At 36.9% G+C, this 20,241-nt stretch overlaps 1 protein-coding gene across 1 annotated transcript; it reads right to left on the reverse strand.

Moving 5' to 3' along the window:
* Positions 1-276: 276 nt before the first annotated feature.
* LOC129277924 (E3 ubiquitin-protein ligase PPP1R11-like) lies at positions 277-19,666 on the reverse strand. The gene is made up of 4 exons (XM_064110039.1): positions 19,595-19,666; positions 5,839-5,949; positions 1,539-1,641; positions 277-449 (listed from the first exon to the last, which is right to left on the reverse strand). The coding sequence occupies exons 1-4, from the start codon at positions 19,664-19,666 to the stop codon at positions 277-279; spliced, it is 459 nt and encodes a 152-aa protein (XP_063966109.1).
* Between the last annotated feature and the right edge of the window lie 575 nt (positions 19,667-20,241).

A 20,241-nucleotide genomic window follows, 5' to 3' on the forward strand; every position in this document is an offset into this window, starting at 1 on the left:
ATAGCATTAAACTCAGTATTAGCATTTCATTCATATCTCTCTAGATCTCTCTGTCTTTTTGAAGAAAATATGCCTTTCATCAGTGCTACCAAATCACGCTTGCCATTCTTATCTCACAATCGCCACTAGAACTTACGCATGACAACATACAGGCGAATCATATAGCATGAAATGAAACAGAGATGATTCTGGTAGTCTTGTGTTAATGGCAGTTACAGTGTTAATGGTTGCTACAGTGCAAGTTCAACAGAGATTTCAAGAAATTATGTACACACTCTAATCATCCCCTATCCCTTGCTGAGGACCACCATCACAGTTGCATTCGTCTGTGTGTTTACTGTAGTTTTTCTTCTGCTGTTTGCGGCACAACTTGCAGTCGTCGTCCGATTCTCCTTCGCTGCTTGAAGAACTTTCTCCAAACATCCGAGGTTTGTTGTATATACAGCAACCTGAAATCAATCATAAGATTTGAAATGAAAGTATGATGCACCACTCCCCCCTTTCTTTCAGAGGGTCATGGGTTCAAATCCCAGTCATGACATTAATTTCCTATTTCCTCAAGCGAGGAACACAATCCAGGGGGCCGTTTCATAAAGCTGTTCGTAAGTTAAGAACGACTTTAAGGATGACTGGTGATCCTTTCTTGTGGTAAATGATATTCACCATTAAATCTTCATTAGTGATTATTTTGCGCATAGGAAAGGTTCACCAGTCATTCTTAACTTACGAACAGCTTTTATGAAACACCCACCAGGTGAGTGTTTCATAAAGCTGTTCGTAAGTTATGAGCGACTTTAAGAACGACTGGTGATCCTTTCTTTATATGGTAAATGGTATATTCATTACCGATGGTGTAGCGCGTAAGAAAGGATCACCAGTCGTTCTTAAAGTCGCTCTTAACTTACGAACAGCTTTATGAAACACCCACCAGGTGAGGTAAATATGGATTCACTCCTTGAAATGATTGCATGCTGTAAAAAGGCAGCAGGGCTAGAACTGGGGTAATATCTGTGGTAGTCCTTCGGAAGCAAATTTTTATCACATGATATGTGTTATACTTATCATTATCATCTTAATTGATGCTATCCTTGCCACACTGGGTGATTCAATCTCTCTCTCATTCTCTCTGTTTCTATTACAAAAAAAGTGTATAAAACTATATATATTGATACATCTGTGGACAATAGCTGGCCAGGGTCCCGTATTACAAAGGTAAGCGATTAATCGTACGCTTGATTTCACAATTAATTGTACAATGTAGTCAAAGCAATCAATCGTTGTTTTTACGATGATTGCTACGCTTTGTGTTACGGGCCCCAGATTTAGAAAGGGAGGGGATCTGCGATTCACAGCAACTCAAGAGAGAAAATGGAACTCATGTCTTACTTAGTATACCAGTACACCTTTCTTATCGCATATCTAAGAAGAAAATAAAGTCATTCAATAGTAAATGGACATACATAAAATACATAAAAACTGATACCTGGAAATGACATAGTTCTTACAATAAATATAATAAGAGTATGAGATATTCTTACATTTTGATTTCTTCCTGCCCATGTGTTCATTGTCCACCACACCCGTTTTCCAGTTAACCTTCTTGTCTGACTTTGGTTTGCGTAGTTTGAGTGTCACCGATGGCTGTACGGAATAAATCAGAAAACGACCAGTTAACTCGGCACTTGCTCTGTGACAATCTGAAGTATCAAGGTACATGTATACCTAGACCAAAAGCTTCAGTCTCTGTTATGTTGGTTGTTCCTCTGAACTCTGTTGGCTCCACTACAGAGACCGAAGTCCTAACTCGATCTGTACATGGACTCCATGGCCATATGTTTATCAATTATGTATTAAGTTCGGATAAACCAGGGAAGTGGGAGTTGCGCAACAGCCGAAGTAGGTCACTGTTTTTTTTTTTTTTTAAGTTTATTTTTTCCCGTATTGGTGCATTTCAGGCCAAAACTGAATAATAATCTTTATTTTGTTCCAGTTCTTTTTATATACAGTGTATTTCTAGGAAATAAAGAGAAAAATTGATGAGCCTCGTCGGGGGGGAATTTGCATTGTTAACCCCTAATGGCGGCTGCACTATCGCGAGCCGTTTGTGTATGAGGAGAAATTTAAAACTAGCACATCAATGATATGGAGCTCATCCGGCATCTCACAACGAAATTTAACACAATTTTAATTTCGGCTCAGTTGACACTGTAGTGAATTACATTGGTGACATAAATTGAGAATATAGAATTGAAATTGATGAAGAAATGACATAGAAGCATGTTTTGTGATCTATGAATAAATTTCATATAAATTAAGCATAAATAATTTTCTAGTCAAAATTTCTAAACTCTGTGTAGAAGTTTGGTGAACCTCATGAAGTTCTACCAGATGGAAGAAAAAAAATCAATTAAAGAAGCATTTTATCTTTAATTTTTAAAAATCTGCATAAATTAGCATATTTTATGAGTTTCAAAATTCTGTGTAGAAGTTTTGAATCCCCCACCTAATGCTATCATATAAAGCAAACAGAATTGAAATCAGACTTGAAATGATGAAGAAGAAGCATTTTGAAATTCAGTCAACAAATAAAGAAGAGGCATTTTCTGTGATTTATGAATTTTGCATAAATTAGCATAAATAAATTTCTACTCCAAATTTCAAAATTCTGTGTAGAAGTTCGGTGAACCTCATGAAGCTCTACCAGATGGAAGAAAAAAAATCAAAATCGGTCAACAAATAAAGAAGAAGAAGCATTTTATGTGAATTTTTGAAAATATGCATAAATTAATTCAGCACAAATTAGCATAAAAATTGTTCTAGTCAAAATTTCAAAATTCTGTGTAGAAGTTTGGTGAACCTCATAAAGCTCTACCAGATGGAAGCAAAAATTCAAAATCGGTCAATAAATAAAGAAGCATTTTCTGTGAATTTTGAAAAATGTGCATAAATTAGCATATTTAATGAGTTTCAAAATTCTGTGTAGAAGTTTTGAATCCCCCACCTAGTGCTATCATATAAAGCAAACACAATTGAAATCGGACTTGAAATGGCAAAGAAGAAGCATTTTGAAATTGTGGACGGACGACAGAAGACAGACGCCACAGCATTAGCTCATCCGGGCCGGATGAGCTAAATATAAAATGTTAAAGAACAGCTCGAAACAGACGGCTACCAGCTGTCTAATGTATACCTTGCAAAAGTCAGATCTAAAAAATGCAATTCAGGCTTTTTCCAAGCCTATCGCCACCCACCTCAGGCCTTTAAGCGATCGTGGACGACCGTTACTATTAAATATTTTTCGACAGCAAGGCCTGCCCGTATCTCTACATTCAGTTCTTGGGTTGCCAACGATGTACAGAGATTTGTGAATATTACTTGAGCTAGGCCAAGCTCAAAACTACTACTTTTGGCCACTTTCGTATCCCTTCAAATACTGACACGTACATACATGCAATCTTATTGAATAGAACGCAGAAGCGCGCGCCCTCTTATCACAATTTGACCAATGAGGTGATGCCTTTTATACAGCATGCAATTGGGAATTTAAGAGCAACTCTAAGTCACCTCTTTGTTCATAGTTGTTCATAGAGCTAGGAATGACTTTAACAAATGAAATGAGCTCCTTAGTCATTTTCAATCCCACATCATTTATTTAGTTGATACATGCTGATATTAATAATTTGAATTTTCAATGAAAAGTTTTTTAAATGCCTCTGATTTTAATAAGATTACTTGAAATAAAGTTGTAGCAGTTCAATATCCTGCTGTTGTTTACATATATGTTAAAGTTCCTTCAACTTTCTGTCACCTTTTGATTCGGTAGGCTTCCCCATTCTTGATTTATTTTTAGATACAAATTTGTTACTGTGTCGTCATAATGGTATGCAAATTCAATTGCGAGTTGGTTCAATCATATTGAATGAATTTCCGATCGCGTTAAGCGGGGGCATCTGTGTCCTTTGGACACGTCAAATTTCTAGTTTCAAAATTAAATACCCTTTTTGAAGTAAAACATAATACATTTTCGGTAAGAAAATCACAAACTTTTTGGCTCGCGCTTCGCGCTCGCCTCAATCATTGATTAGTATAACTTAGGTATTCATCCTGTTCATGGTTACAAAAAATACATAGATTGTCCAGTTTTTAGGTTGGAATATCAGACATATTTGGCTTGTGTTTTGCGCTTGCATTAAATATTGTTTATCAACTGAGGTACTCATTCTGTTCCTGGTTACATACACTGCTTAGAATATCCAGTTTTCAAGTGAGAAAATCACAATTTCATGGCTCACGCTTCGTGCTCGCATCAGTACATGTTTTGTTTAGTAAGATACTCATCCTGTTCATACAAAAATGCTTAGAATGTCCACTTTTAAGGTTGGAATATCACACATACTTGGCTTGTGTTTTGCGATCGCACCAATTATTGTTTAAAATTGTAACATTGTATAGGTTTCTTTGTTGATTTTGGCTAATGTGATATAAAATGTAATGTGTGTGATGTCTCGTTCTAACTTGTGCTGTTGTCGGGAACAAAAATCCATGTCGACATGTCGCTTAAAAATTAATCCCGACATCGACAATGTCGACATGAAAAAGGGACCGTAATTCAGCCTTTGCTCCCTAAAAAAAAAAAAAAACAATCGATTGCGGCACATAACACTCTCAATCAAATGTGTTCACCTTGACACGAGTTAGTAATATCCTCACACTAGATCTAGATCTATATAATACAGGCTCAGTTCGGGAAAACATATTTTCACTAAGCTAGAATAAATTCACTTCCAAAATCACAGATTTAATCCACATTTTTTCTGGAGAATCAAGTTTTTGTACCACGATCCGGTCTCGAAAGCATTGCGCAATAACACAGTGATCATTGCGTATTATACGCTGGTACACATGTGCTGCAAACGCAAGCTCCTCAAATTGACAATAAAAAATAATGAAAATCGATCGATAATTCAATATCACTTCCGCAGCGATCCGTGCAACGATCTCCAAATGAAGGAATGGAAGTTTTCTGTGACTTCGTGAAATGAAGTAAGCCCTCAATTACGGCGGTCGCTCTATTACGGCGGTCACAACTTTGACAATAACACGTGTTCGCTGCTGCTCACGTTTATGTGAAAAGTAATGCATTGAGGAGCAGCGTATTATCAAGCACGGTGAATAGCGATGGGTACACATTTCCGTGGATGGGTAAGGTGAATGCTGCTACGCTACGCTCGCTATATAGCGCTAGATATAGATCGAGTGCGCTGCATGCATAGAGCTAGATCTAGCGCGATCGTCGGGATCAGGGGCGGCTAGGGCAAGCTGGCCCCGCACTGACGTATATTTCTGCTGCCGCGCAGTTCGCACTTATTTAAATGCGCTGCAAAGCTGAATAAACCTTTTAATCGCGCCAATTAATGTGGAACTTTTCAGATAAGCTTTACACTCGTGAAGTTTAGGATAGACCCCTTTTTATTTTATGTTTACATGTCGATGTGGGTGCGTGCATTTCGACATACTCATACTCATACTCTCATAATTGATTGTGTTATTGGATTGTGAATTTACTCCTTGATTTTTTTTATTAAGACCTGGTTCAGTCGATCCTCTCGTGCAGTGTGCTTGTCGATTGTCCCATAATCGTTGACTAACGTTACGTTAGGCCTAGCTAGCTAGAATCTATTTCATAATTTTTGTGAAATCTGGTCACCTGACTCACTGACTGACACTCATCACAGTCAACGAACTCCTAATTTCGGTTTTCATTATTTTTCTCCTTTCCAACACAACATTTAGGACCAAGGCTGGGTTGAATGGGTTCCCCCTTTAAGGTGAACCTACGTCACTGGCCCCTGCTGCACGTTGCACTGGAAGTGTAAATATCTTACTCTGTGTCAGTGTTGGTGTTGTGACAACACCAACACCAGCCACAACACTGTACTTGAAATCAGGCTGGTGTTGGGATAGACAGGAATAACCATTGTTTCTGGGGATTTATTTAACAATTTCTGACATTTTACTCTCATGGTGAGTGGAGCCAATGCAGTTCAGCGGAACCAAAATACAGAGACTGAAGCTTTTGGGCTAGTGTTGGGATTGACCTCGGAAAATATGACGTATTTCCGGCAGTTTGCGTTGCTGTGCGTTGAAGGCTGGTGTTGAATTATGTCGTCTGCTGAACCCAGCACTGCGGCTGGTGTTGACGATCTTACGTGCAATTTCCCCATCCACCAACACCAACCCCCAGGGATTGGAAAAAACGTGATTTCAAGTTCGGTGTTGGCAATCTCAAGGTCGTGAACAGGCCACGAACACAATGAAAGTTGAAACATCCCCGTAAAATTAGCTTTTACAGTTAAGATGAACAGTAGAGGCGCCGGCCAGCAAATTGGGATCGTCCCAGTTTACAGGGACTGTCTCAGTTTTCAAAGATTTATCCACACAAGAAATCTGGGAAAATTCATTCACCTGTCAAGTGCCGACATCAATCAAGTGCGATAGTCAATGTAAACATATCAGGTTTCATACAGTAACAAGATTATTGGAAGATGGCAAGTCGTGAAAAATAAACGGTGAACTGGCACTGGAGGGAATTGTGGTCACTGAATCTATTTTTAGCACTCTCAACCCCCGTAATTGCCGTTCATGTCCCGCAGGGATAAGAGAAGAAAAGCTCTCCCCATAAACAAGGACAATCTCAATTTATCAAGACATGATTTGTCTTGGTTTATGACTATGAGGATATCCTTGTTTGGCATTATCGTGCTTTCTGACTCCGGAGACAAAAAAGATCTGGGGGACAAAATTTCTTACATAAGCTTAGTCTCGACACTGGGTCTGAAGTTCCATCCGCGCTCGAGTTGGCTCACGATCAAAATCTTCCAGCGCGTGCGCACGTGGCTATACTTTCTTATTATCCTCGATCTCCCTCAAATCTCTCTCATTTGCTTTTTCGCTTTTCGAGTGTTGGCTTGGACTAAATAAAGAAAAACTATTGGAAACTGGTTTGTTTAATTCTGCTCTTTCTTTTTCTAGAACGTTGTTATCATTGATGGGATAACTGACTAAAAATAAAATTCGTGTAGGCCTATAAGAGGAAAATGCCTCACACTTTGTCAAATCATTCTTGAACTCCAACATTCAACAAACTAAATGAATATCAATAATCCCTGCAGCTCGATACACAGCTTTCACAAACTAATTACTTTCCCAAAAATGATATCTACATATTACAAGCGTGCAGGATTGCCTAATTCAATAGACATGTAAATTTCATGGCTCGTTATGTACGCGTACCCAGCGCGCGTGCCACGTGCTTGTTAATTTCTCACACCTGTTGATTGACAGAAAGCCGAATTTGCATCTGTCTTCTGAAAGTTGATAGAATCAAAATCGTCCTAAATTTATTTAGTCAGTGGTCGACAATCAGATTGATGATCTTCCCAATTCAAAGTTCTGTCTTATTTTGTCAGCCAAGTGGGAATCTATAAAGGCCTCTCATGACTGACTGACTTAACTGACGAAATCTGAATAAAATGATCGGCCAATTTATTTAGTCAGTGTCACAAATTTTGTTAATCTCTCTTAAATGTTACAAAGGAAAAAAAATCTAATTATAAAATAACCCTGTCATATATCAATCTTACATTTTATTTAGTCAGCGATAATTCAGCCATGCAGGTTTACATTTTTTACTCCACTGTTTTCAAAGAAATTTCACTGTCATTTAAGTAACACATCGTTTGTCTCCTCTTCACTCTGCAACTTTTTACTATCCACAAAATAAGTCACAGTATCAACTGTCTATATATTTATCTTCCTTTTTGACTCCACTTTTTAACGATATACGCACGGTAATTAACCTGTATATTCCATCAACCCCTCTTTTCCCTTCTCTTCAAAACCACTCTGCCACTTTTAGACAGTAGGCTATCCACTAAATAAATCAATTCAAACTGTCTATATCTTTATCTTCCTTTTTGACTCCACTTTTTTAACGATATACGCACGATAATTAACCTGTATATTCCATCAACCCCTCTTTTCCCTTCTCTTCAAAACCACTCTGCCACTTTTAGACAGTAGGCTATCCACTAAATAAATCAATTCAAACTGTCTATATCTTTATCTTCCTTTTTGACTCCACTTTTTTAACGATACGCACGGTAATTAACCTGTATATTCCATCAACCCCTCTTTTCCCTTCTCTTCAAAACCACTCTGCCACTTTTAGACAGTAGGCTATCCACTAAATAAATCAATTCAAACTGTCTATATCTTTATCCTCCTTTTTGACTCCACTTTTTTAACGATATACGCACGATAATTAACCTGTATATTCCATCAACCCCTCTTTTCCCTTCTCTTCAAAACCACTCTGCCACTTTTAGACAGTAGGCTATCCACTAAATAAATCAATTCAAACTGTCTATATCTTTATCTTCCTTTTTGACTCCACTTTTTTAACGATACGCACGGTAATTAACCTGTATATTCCATCAACCACTCTTTTCCCTTCTCTTCAAAACCACTCTGCCACTTTTAGACAGTAGGCTATCCACTAAATAAATCAATTCAAACTGTCTATATCTTTATCCTCCTTTTTGACTCCACTTTTTTAACGATACGCACGGTAATTAACCTGTATATTCCATCAACCCCTCTTTTCCCTTCTCTTCAAAACCACTCTGCCACTTTTAGACAGTAGGCTATCCACTAAATAAATCAATTCAAACTGTCTATATCTTTATCCTCCTTTTTGACTCCACTTTTTTAACGATACGCACGGTAATTAACCTGTATATTTCATCAACCCCTCTTTTCCCTTCTCTTCAAAACCACTCTGCCACTTTTAGACAGTAGGCTATCCACTAAATAAATCAATTCAAACTGTCTATATCTTTATCCTCCTTTTTGACTCCACTTTTTTAACGATATACGCACGATAATTAACCTGTATATTCCATCAACCCCTCTTTTCCCTTCTCTTCAAAACCACTCTGCCACTTTTAGACAGTAGGCTATCCACTAAATAAATCAATTCAAACTGTCTATATCTTTATCTTCCTTTTTGACTCCACTTTTTTAACGATACGCACGGTAATTAACCTGTATATTCCATCAACCACTCTTTTCCCTTCTCTTCAAAACCACTCTGCCACTTTTAGACAGTAGGCTATCCACTAAATAAATCAATTCAAACTGTCTATATCTTTATCCTCCTTTTTGACTCCACTTTTTTAACGATACGCACGGTAATTAACCTGTATATTCCATCAACCCCTCTTTTCCCTTCTCTTCAAAACCACTCTGCCACTTTTAGACAGTAGGCTATCCACTAAATAAATCAATTCAAACTGTCTATATCTTTATCCTCCTTTTTGACTCCACTTTTTTAACGATACGCACGGTAATTAACCTGTATATTTCATCAACCCCTCTTTTCCCTTCTCTTCAAAACCACTCTGCCACTTTTAGACAGTTAGCTATCCATCCAATACAATTTCAACAAGCTTATTATTTATCTTCCTTTTTGACTCCAGCGCGTGTTATCGCGTTGCCAAAACCCATAGACGGAGCCAAAAAGAACGATAAGATTAAGATTCTAGGTTTTATCCTCCTTTTTGGCTCCGTCAATGGGTTTTGGCAACGCGATAACACGCGCTGGAGTCAAAAAGGAAGATAAAGTAATAGTACGCTGAAAATTATTGTGTGTGACGACTGTGTATGATATCATATCATCTAGGATGATCCATTATGATTTGGGGGTGTGATGATGCGAGAGTTATCATGCAACGTCGTGTCAACGGAGAAATTGTCCCACGTGCGAGAGTCTTGTCCATGAGAGAGCTAGCCGAGTGAGCTCGCATTGAACGAAATAAATCTATTGAAAATCAACGAGGCGTAGTCGTGCTCAGTGAAATTCAGGTACTGTATACTTTATGGCTCCAGAGTCAGCATTCACGATATGGTTGTTTTCTGGAACAATCCCAATTTTTGGACTGGCGCCTCTACTATACTACTGATGAATACAAATCATTTGAGCTTTATAATGATATATTTTGATGAAGAATAATGTTTACTCCAGATATCGAATTCTTGCATTAATCAAAGCATTTGTATTCTGTACGATGTCGATGAGAAATGCATTTCTCTCTGATATTGATAATATTTTATCGTCAACGGTTGAGACGATTTAGCAGCGCAGCGCAGAGGAGAGGCGTGACGTCATGTGCCTGTGTGCGGCCAAATTCGCTATTGTGCCCAAGCGCCATTAAAACTGCTCAGCCCAGTGAAAATTCTTATCGCTAGACGTGCGTAAGAGCATGTGCGACCGGTGTCACACATGACCGCACAATAACAAAGCTCAGTCAGCGGGATATCGGCGTTCAGTGAAGTGGCGTGTTAATGGGTATTTCAGCTGTGCGAGAGAGGGGCGGGGATTAGGGATTGGGGGGGGGGGGGGGTGAAGGGGCACTAAAATATATGAAATCGGCGGGTTTTCAATAAAATACTATGTGCATCGTATTTTCGTTTTCTTTTTGTGTGATACATGGTGGGTGGATTTATTCCTCATTCATTCATTCCATCCAATTTATTCATCATACTGTACATTTCATTTCATATCATATTACATAACACTGTTTTACTAACCTTATTTTTTCTGTCCTTGATGGGAATCGAACTCGAACCTTTTGATCTGCAGTCCAGCATCGTAGTCAGCACGCCACATGAGATGAGCTGACAGCCGAAACTGGTTTAGCGCTCAAGTCGTACGGAGGTTTCCCCGGCGGCAGTTAGCAGGCCAGGGAATCAACGATCCGTGATTTAATTAATTAGAAAATATATATATTTAAGGATCCAGGGGCTATAGATAATGGTACCAATAATTCCAAACAGGATTTTGTTATTTTTTTCACTTCGTTTATATTATCGCTATGTATTTTAACACGATGTGCGTTTACTATTGAGTATATTGAGTCACCTGAAATAACACCCGGAACTTTTCTCTGTTTAGGCAACAGGGGGCCTAAACATGGAACAAAAAGCTCACGCAACTAGTTTGCACTTGATGTTCGTAGTCGGCGTGTAGGCCTAAAACTTTATTTTAACATATATATAGCTTCCTTTTTTTCATTCTAAACTCCCAAGTTATCCCCTCTACAGCAAACATCATGTCGCTATCGGTCCGCCAATATACGATCTTCTCGGATATTTTCAAATAAATGTGGCATTTTGGTAGGCACGGCAAAATTGAAAAAAAAAGTATGCACAAGAAATTGTAAATAATTTCATATACTCACTTTTGCGTTATCCTTTTTGGTTATATATAAATGCCCCGTTATATTGAATTTTAACCTCCTTCACTCCTTCCGCCAAAATATTCCAAGTCAACAAATTTCCTCATTTTTTTTTCGCCCGGCAAGCTCATCAATCATCTCTCTCATTAAACCTTTCTTTCTTCACTCTAATCCTCTCAAACAATCCTCACTCTAATCCTCTGCGAAAAGTTGCGCCCTCCATGTCAATCGTGCCCCACTGACATCAAGATGTGTCTTGCCGCATCTCGCACATAATGCATAAACTTTTATGCATGATTTTATATATTCATGAACTTTCACTTTATGCTGTATTTTTATGTTGTTTCTCAATTTTCCTCCTTCGCGTTATTGCTTTATTCCGTAATTGTTAAATTCTATATAGGGCATTTTATTATGTCCAACATTTTTGCGTATCTTTTCTACTCTTCCATCGTCACCCTATCATAAATGGATTTTGTCAATGTTAGCTTATTTTATTTTCCGCAAGAAAGAGCAAGACGGACTATTAATGATACAGATGTATATTCCAAAGGTGATTAGCTACAAATACGGAATAAAGGAAAAACATATGTTAAAACGCAATTTGATTTTTTTGATGGGCAAATTGATTAAGGTGTTAGTATAGTGACAAACTTCACTAAATACGGGATAAAGCTTATAGAGAAAACTTGGTGAGCATAGCGACGAATCAACCGAGATTCTAATAATTACTATTGACCGGAGGGCGGGAAAAGTGGTGTTCTGGGTTTGAAATGTCTGTCTGGGCGGGGGGTAGAGCGAAGGAAAAGTATATAAGGCAACAAAAATGGGAGGCATATTCGGGTGAGAGTATAAAATCTTCAACAAAATACGTAAAAACCGATATAGTAAAGTTGAAACGCAATAATAGATTATTATTATTATTATTTTTTTTTTGGGGGGGGCATAATTATTTAGGTGCTAATAAAGAGTGACAATTAAGCTTCACCAAAACACGGAATAAAGTAATAAAGAAAAGTTTGTGGGCATAAAGTACTAATGAATGATCGAGCCAAGATTCTTAATTCTCTATTGCTTTAGTCCGTATCAATTTGATGCAGTATAGAGTGACTGCATAACAAATATACAGAATAAAGCAATACAGAAATGTTGGCATATTAAGGTGCTGGTATAAAGTGACAAACTTATCAAAATACGGAATAAAGCGATATAGAAAATTTTGAACACAATTTAATTTTCTGTGGGTATATTAAGGTGCTAGTATAGAGTGACAAACTTCATAAATATACGGAATAAAGCAATATAGAAAAGTTGGTGGGCATATTAAGTTGCTAGTATACAGGCCCAAATCTCTTGAAATATGGAATAAAGCAAGAGAGAAATGTTCTCATTTAATTGATTCCTCAAAAATTGAATATGTTATTTTTATACAATTGTTTTACTAGTGATGATTCTGATTTTAATGTTATTGATATCGAATTTATTCACTATTTGTATATAGAACCTAAGTTACACTTTTATCTTTTTGTATATATTGTTATTTCATTTTAACAGGACCATGTTTAAAAACAGTGAATCTGAGCTTGTTATCCTGTATAAAGATATTTAAATAAATAAATAAATTTGTTATATTTGTTTATAGTCTTCATTCTTTATGGTGTATATTGCTTTATTACGTGTCTCTGTGTCTTTTTTTTTTCTTTTTTTCATCTGTTCATGATTTTATTTATTCATGAACTTTCACTTTATGCTGTATTTTTATGTTGTTTCTCAATTTTCCTCCTTCGCAATATTGCTTTATTCCGTAATTGTTAAACTCTATATAGGGCACTTTATTATGTCCAACATTTTTGCGTATCTTTTCTACTCTTCCATCGTCACCCTATCATAAATGGATTTTGTCAATGTTAGCTTATTTTTATTTTCCTCAAGAAAGAGCAAGACGAACTTTTAATGGTACAGATGTATATTTCAAAGGTGATTAGCTGCAAATATACGGAATAAAGGAAAAACACATGTTAAAACGCAATTTGATTTTTTTGATGGGCAAATTGATTAAGGTGCTAGTATAGTGACAAACTTCACTAAATACGGGATAAAGCTTACAGAGAAAACTTGGTGAGCATAGCGACGAATCAACCGAGATTCTAATAATTACTATTGACCGGAGGGCGGGAAAAGTGGTGTTCTGGGTTTGAAATGTCTGGCTGGGCGGGGGGGGGGGGTAGAGCGAAGGAAAAGTATATAAGGCAACAAAAATGGGAGGCATATTCGGGTGTTAGTATAAAAACTTCAACAAAATACGTAAAAACCGATATAGTAAAGTTGAAACGCAATAATATATATATATATATTTTTTTTTTTTTTTTGGGGGGGGGGCATAATTATTTAGGTGCTAATAAAGAGTGACAATTAAGCTTCACCAAAATACGGAATAAAGTAATAAAGAAAAGTTTGTGGGCATAAAGTACTAAGTGATGATCGAGCCAAGATTCTTAATTCTCTATTGCTTTAGTCCGTATCAATTTGATGCAGTATAGAGTGACTGCATAAAAAAAATAAAATAAAGCAATACAGAAATGTTGGCATATTAAGGTGCTGGTAAAAAGACAGTGACAAACTTATCAAAATACGGAATAAAGCGATATAGAAAATTTTGAAAACAATTTAATATTCTGTGGGTATATTAAGGTGCTAGTATAGAGTGACAAACTTCATAAATACACGGAATAAAGCAATATAGAAAAGTTGGGCATATTAAGTTGCTAGTATACATGCAGGCCCAAATTTCTTGAAATATGGAATAAAGCAAGAGAGAAATGTTCTCATTTCATTGATTCCTCAAAAATTGAATATGTTATTTTTATACAATTGTGTTACTAGTGATGATTCTGATTTTAATGTTATTGATATCGAATTCATTCACTATTTGTATAGAACCTAAGTTACACTTTTATCTTTTTGTATATATTGTTATTCCATTTTAACAGGACCATGTTTAAAAACAGTGAATCTGAGCTTGTTATCCTGTATAAAGATATTTAAATAAATAAATAAATTTGTTACGTTTGTTTATAGTCTTCATTCTTTATGGTGTATATTGCTTTATTACGTGTCTCTGTGGTTTTTTTTCTTTTTTTCATCTGTTCATGATTTTATTTATTCATGAACTTTCACTTTATGCTGTATTTTTATGTTGTTTCTTAATTTTCCTCCTTCGCAATATTGCTTTATTCCGTAATTGTTAAACTCTATATAGGGCACTTTATTATGTCCAACATTTTTGCGTATCTTTTCTACTCTTCCATCGTCACCCTATCATAAATGGATTTTTCACATTTTTCGTGCATTATATTCTTTCCAGGTTATTTTATATATTTTTTCTCCTCTTATACACATCATTGAATCCAGTTTGCTTGAGTCCACGACGGCATGTGTTCTATCTACGTACAGCAGCACCCATCCATCTTCTCAGGGCATTCTCCCCCTTTTTCCCTTTTTTTTTTTTCTTCTCAAGTTTTTCTGGGGGGGGGTGGGAAGGGTAGATATTTTTAGGACGGGTTGTTTTGTCCTTCACCAAACTGTATATTTTTTATTACTTTGTATTTATTTTGTGAGTATTTCCCTCTCATTTATTCATTCTTTTCTCATTTGATTATCTGTATTTATACTGTGTCATTTTGTTATTTGTTGTGTTATCTATTTCTTGAGGGGCCCACATTGTACAAGCATTGCTTTTTAGTGGGTCCCTCCATTTCCATCTTAATTTAATTTATATTGAAAAATAGTATATATATTTAAAACCTACAATGTGTTGCCCAAATCGTCTAAGTGTTTTTTTTTTTTTTCACTACATATGTATAATTAATTTTGTTTGCAACGGATACAAATATTTATGTTTTATATATGGTATACAATTTGTTTTTGTTTGATGGAAGTGAAATAAATGAATTTGAAATTTGAATTTGATTTTGTCAATGTTAGCTTTTTTTTTTTTTCCTCAAGAAAGAGCAAGACGAACTTTTAATGGTACAGATGTATATTCCAAAGGTGATTAGCTACAAATACGGAATAAAGGAAAAACATATGTTAAAACGCAATTTGATTTTTTTGATGGGCAAATTGATTAAGGTGCTAGTATAGTGACAAACTTCACTAAATACGGGATAAAGCTTATAGAGAAAACTTGGTGAGCATAAGGACGAATCAACCGAGATTCTAATAATTACTATTGACCGGAGGGCGGGAAAAGTCAGTGTTCTGGGTTTGAAATGTCTGGCTGGGCGGGGGGTAGAGCGAAGGAAAAGTAAGGCAACAAAAATGGGAGGCATATTAGGGTGTTAGTAAAAAAAACTTCAACAAAATACGTAAAAACCGATATAGTAAAGTTGAAACGCAATAATATATATATATATTTTTTTTTTGGGGGGGGGGCATAATTATTAAGGTGCTAATAAAGAGTGACAAGCTTTACACCAAAATACGGAATAAAGAAAAGTTTGTGGGCATAAAGTACTAAGTGATGATCGAGCCAAGATTCTTAATTCTCTATTGCTTTAGTCCGTATTAATTTGATGCAGTATAGAGTGACTGCATACAAAATATACAGAATAAAGCAATACAGAAATGTTGGCATATTAAGGTGCTGGTATAAAGTGACAAACTTATCAAAATACAGAATAAAGCGATATATAAAATTTTGAACACAATTTAATATTCTGTGGGTATATTAAGGTGCTAGTATAGAGTGACAAACTTCATAAATACACGGAATAAAGCAATATAGAAAAGTTGTTGGCCATATTAAGGTGATAGTATAGAGTGACAAGCTTCATGAAAATACGGAATAAAGCAATATTGAAGAGTTGTTGGGCATATTAAGGTGCTAGTATAGAGTGATGAACAAGCCAAGATTCCAATAATTCGTGTTGGCCCGGAGGGCGAGAAAAGGGGTTTTCTTTTGGAGGTATATAAGCAGCGGACAGGGGGATTGAAATGTCTGAGGGGGGATAGAGCGAAAATAGAAAAGTAGGAAAGCATATTTTAATCAAAATTCTTTTGGGCATATTAAGGTGCTAGTATAGAGTGACAAATTTCATGAAAATACGGAATAAAGCAATATTGAAGAGTTGTTGGGCATATTAAGGTGCTAGTATAGAGTAACAAGCTTCATGAAAATACGGAATAAAGCAATATTGAAAAGTTGTTGGGCATATTAAGGTGCTAGTATAGAATGATGAACAAGCCAAGATTCTCATAATTCGTGTTGGCCCGGAGGGCGAGAAAAGGGGTTTTCTTTTGGGGGTATATAAGCAGCGGACAGGGGGATTGAAATGTCTGAGGGGGGATAGAGCGAAAAGAGAAAAGTAGGAAAGGCATATTTTATTCAAAATTCTTTTGGGCATATTAAGGTGCTAGTATAGAGTGACAAATTTCATGAAAATACGGAATAAAGCAATATATAAAAGTTGTTTGGCATATTAAGGTGCTAGTATAGAGTGACAAGCTTCATGAAAATACGGAATAAAGCAATATTGAAAAATTGTTGGGCATATTAAGGTGCTAGTATATAGAGTGATGAACAAGCCAAGATTCTAATAATTCGTGTTGGCCCGGAGGGCGAGAAAAGGGGTTTTCTTTTGGGGGTATATAAGCAGCGGACAGGGGGATTGAAATGTCTGAGGGGGGATAGAGCGAAAGAGAAAAGTAGGAAAAGCAAATTTTATTCAAAATTCTTTTGGGCATATTAAGGTGCTAGTATAGAGTGACAAGCTTCATGAAAATACGGAATAAAGCAATATTGAAGAGTTGTTGGGCATATTAAGGTGCTAGTATAGAGTGATGAACAAGCCAAGATTCTAATAATTCGTGTTGGCCCGGAGGGCGAGAAAAGGGGTTTTCTTTTGGGGGTATATAAGCAGCGGACAGGGGGATTGAAATGTCTGAGGGGGGATAGAGCGAAAGAGAAAAGTAGGAAAAGCAAATTTTATTCAAAATTCTTTTGGGCATATTAAGGTGCTAGTGTAGAGTGACAAGCTTCATGAAAATACGGAATAAAGCAATATTGAAAAGTTGTTGGGCATATTAAGGTGCTAGTATAGAGTGATGAACAAGCCAAGATTCTCATAATTCGTGTTGGCCCGGAGGGCGAGAAAAGGGGTTTTCTTTTGGGGGTATATAAGCAGCGGACAGGGGGATTGAAATGTCTGAGGGGGGATAGAGCGAAAAGAGAAAAGTAGGAAAGGCATATTTTATTCAAAATTCTTTTGGGCATATTAAGGTGCTAGTATAGAGTGACAAATTTCATGAAAATACGGAATAAAGCAATATATAAAAGTTGTTTGGCATATTAAGGTGCTAATATAGAGTGACAAGCTTCATGAAAATACGGAATAAAGCAATATTGAAAAATTGTTGGGCATATTAAGGTGCTAGTATAGAGTGATGAACAAGCCAAGATTCTAATAATTCGTGTTGGCCCGGAGGGCGAGAAAAGGGGTTTTCTTTTGGGGGTATATAAGCAGCGGACAGGGGGATTGAAATGTCTGAGGGGGGATAGAGCGAAAGAGAAAAGTAGGAAAAGCAAATTTTATTCAAAATTCTTTTGGGCATATTAAGGTGCTAGTATAGAGTGACAAGCTTCATGAAAATACGGAATAAAGCAATATTGAAGAGTTGTTGGGCATATTAAGGTGCTAGTATAGAGTGATGAACAAGCCAAGATTCTAATAATTCGTGTTGGCCCGGAGGGCGAGAAAAGGGGTTTTCTTTTGGGGGTATATAAGCAGCGGACAGGGGGATTGAAATGTCTGAGGGGGGATAGAGCGAAAGAGAAAAGTAGGAAAAGCAAATTTTATTCAAAATTCTTTTGGGCATATTAAGGTGCTAGTATAGAGTGACAAGCTTCATGAAAATACGGAATAAAGCAATATTGAAGAGTTGTTGGGCATATTAAGGTGCTAGTATAGAGTGATGAACAAGCCAAGATTCTAATAATTCGTGTTGGCCCGGAGGGCGAGAAAAGGGGTTTTCTTTTGGGGGTATATAAGCAGCGGACAGGGGGATTGAAATGTCTGAGGGGGGATAGAGCGAAAGAGAAAAGTAGGAAAAGCAAATTTTATTCAAAATTCTTTTGGGCATATTAAGGTGCTAGTATAGAGTGACAAGCTTCATGAAAATACGGAATAAAGCAATATTGAAGAGTTGTTGGGCATATTAAGGTGCTAGTATAGAGTGATGAACAAGCCAAGATTCTAATAATTCGTGTTGGCCCGGAGGGCGAGAAAAGGGGTTTTCTTTGGGGGGTATATAAGCAGCGGACAGGGGGATTGAAATGTCTGAGGGGGGATAGAGCGAAAAGAGAAAAGTAGGAAAAGCAAATTTTATTCAAAATTCTTTTGGGCATATTAAGGTGCTAGTGTAGAGTGACAAGCTTCATGAAAATACGGAATAAAGCAATATTGAAAAGTTGTTGGGCATATTAAGGTGCTAGTATAGAGTGATGAACAAGCCAAGATTCTCATAATTCGTGTTGGCCCGGAGGGCGAGAAAAGGGGTTTTCTTTTGGGGGTATATAAGCAGCGGACAGGGGGATTGAAATGTCTGAGGGGGGATAGAGCGAAAAGAGAAAAGTAGGAAAGGCATATTTTATTCAAAATTCTTTTGGGCATATTAAGGTGCTAGTATAGAGTGACAAATTTCATGAAAATACGGAATAAAGCAATATATAAAAGTTGTTTGGCATATTAAGGTGCTAGTATAGAGTGACAAGCTTCATGAAAATACGGAATAAAGCAATATTGAAAAATTGTTGGGCATATTAAGGTGCTAGTATAGAGTGATGAACAAGCCAAGATTATGAACACACACAGTGCTTCGCTTCGCGAAGCACTGTACCCGTGTGTTCATATGTGTGCGTTTTGCGCCCGTCCCGGATTTTTTACTTAGATGAACGGTATTAATGGCGGCTGGGCATATTAGCTAATATGGCCCTGTGTGCTAGTATCGATAACGCAATTGGTATCCATGTATCATTCCTTTAACCCAGGCCAGCTCGGTGTTGGACTTGGAGCTCGGTTCAGCGGCCTTTTTACGTTCTCACCACCAACACCGAACACCAAACTTGAAATCACCCAATGCACTGCAACAGTGCAAGCTGTGCAGCAGCTGCACTGACGTCCAAATCTTCACCTCGGTCCCACACGTTGCAAATCATGACATGAATTGAAAAGAGCGTTGGTTTGGCATGATATCATGACATGAATGATGAAGTTTGTTGGAAAAAATAGTTAACTTACTGATAACCTCGTTTCTTCTGTCGCTGTCGTGGTACGCGCCGAAGTGTGTACTAACGCTGTCCTTGTAGCCATTTTGTAGATAAAAAAAAAACAGCTTCAGACGGGAAAACAGGGTGTGAATTGTAAGTAAAGTAATAATGACTGGTACCGCTTCGCAATGTTGTTTTTCTCCGCGCACGTAGGATGACGTCATTCTGGTCGATCCGAAGTACAAGGACGTCAGAGATATTCATATCCAGAAACACAATTCGAGTAGAAAATAGGAGAATGAGAAGGATAGAGATGATGAAAATTAGAAGAACTAAAAGGAAATAAGAGAAGAAGGAGGAGGAGGAGGAAAAGAAAAAGATTAAGAAGAACTAGAATTAAGGAAATAAGAGGGAGGAGGAGGAGAAGAAGAAGAAGATATTAAGAAGATCAGAACTAGATCTAGAAGGAACCCAGAAGGAAAAACCAGTAAGACCAGTAAGAATTTTTACTGGTTTCCAGTAGAATTTTACTGGTTTCCAGTATAATTTTACTGGGCCAGTTGATTTTTAACTGGACCAGTAAAAATCAACTGGAGACCAGTTACAACAATTGCATTCCAGTTGAAGCAATTAGTAATACCAGTTAAATTGTTTTTCATCAAACTGGTCAATGTTACT

This window comes from Lytechinus pictus, chromosome 15 (assembly GCF_037042905.1).
Source record: "Lytechinus pictus isolate F3 Inbred chromosome 15, Lp3.0, whole genome shotgun sequence".
Lineage (NCBI taxonomy): Eukaryota > Metazoa > Echinodermata > Echinoidea > Temnopleuroida > Toxopneustidae > Lytechinus > Lytechinus pictus.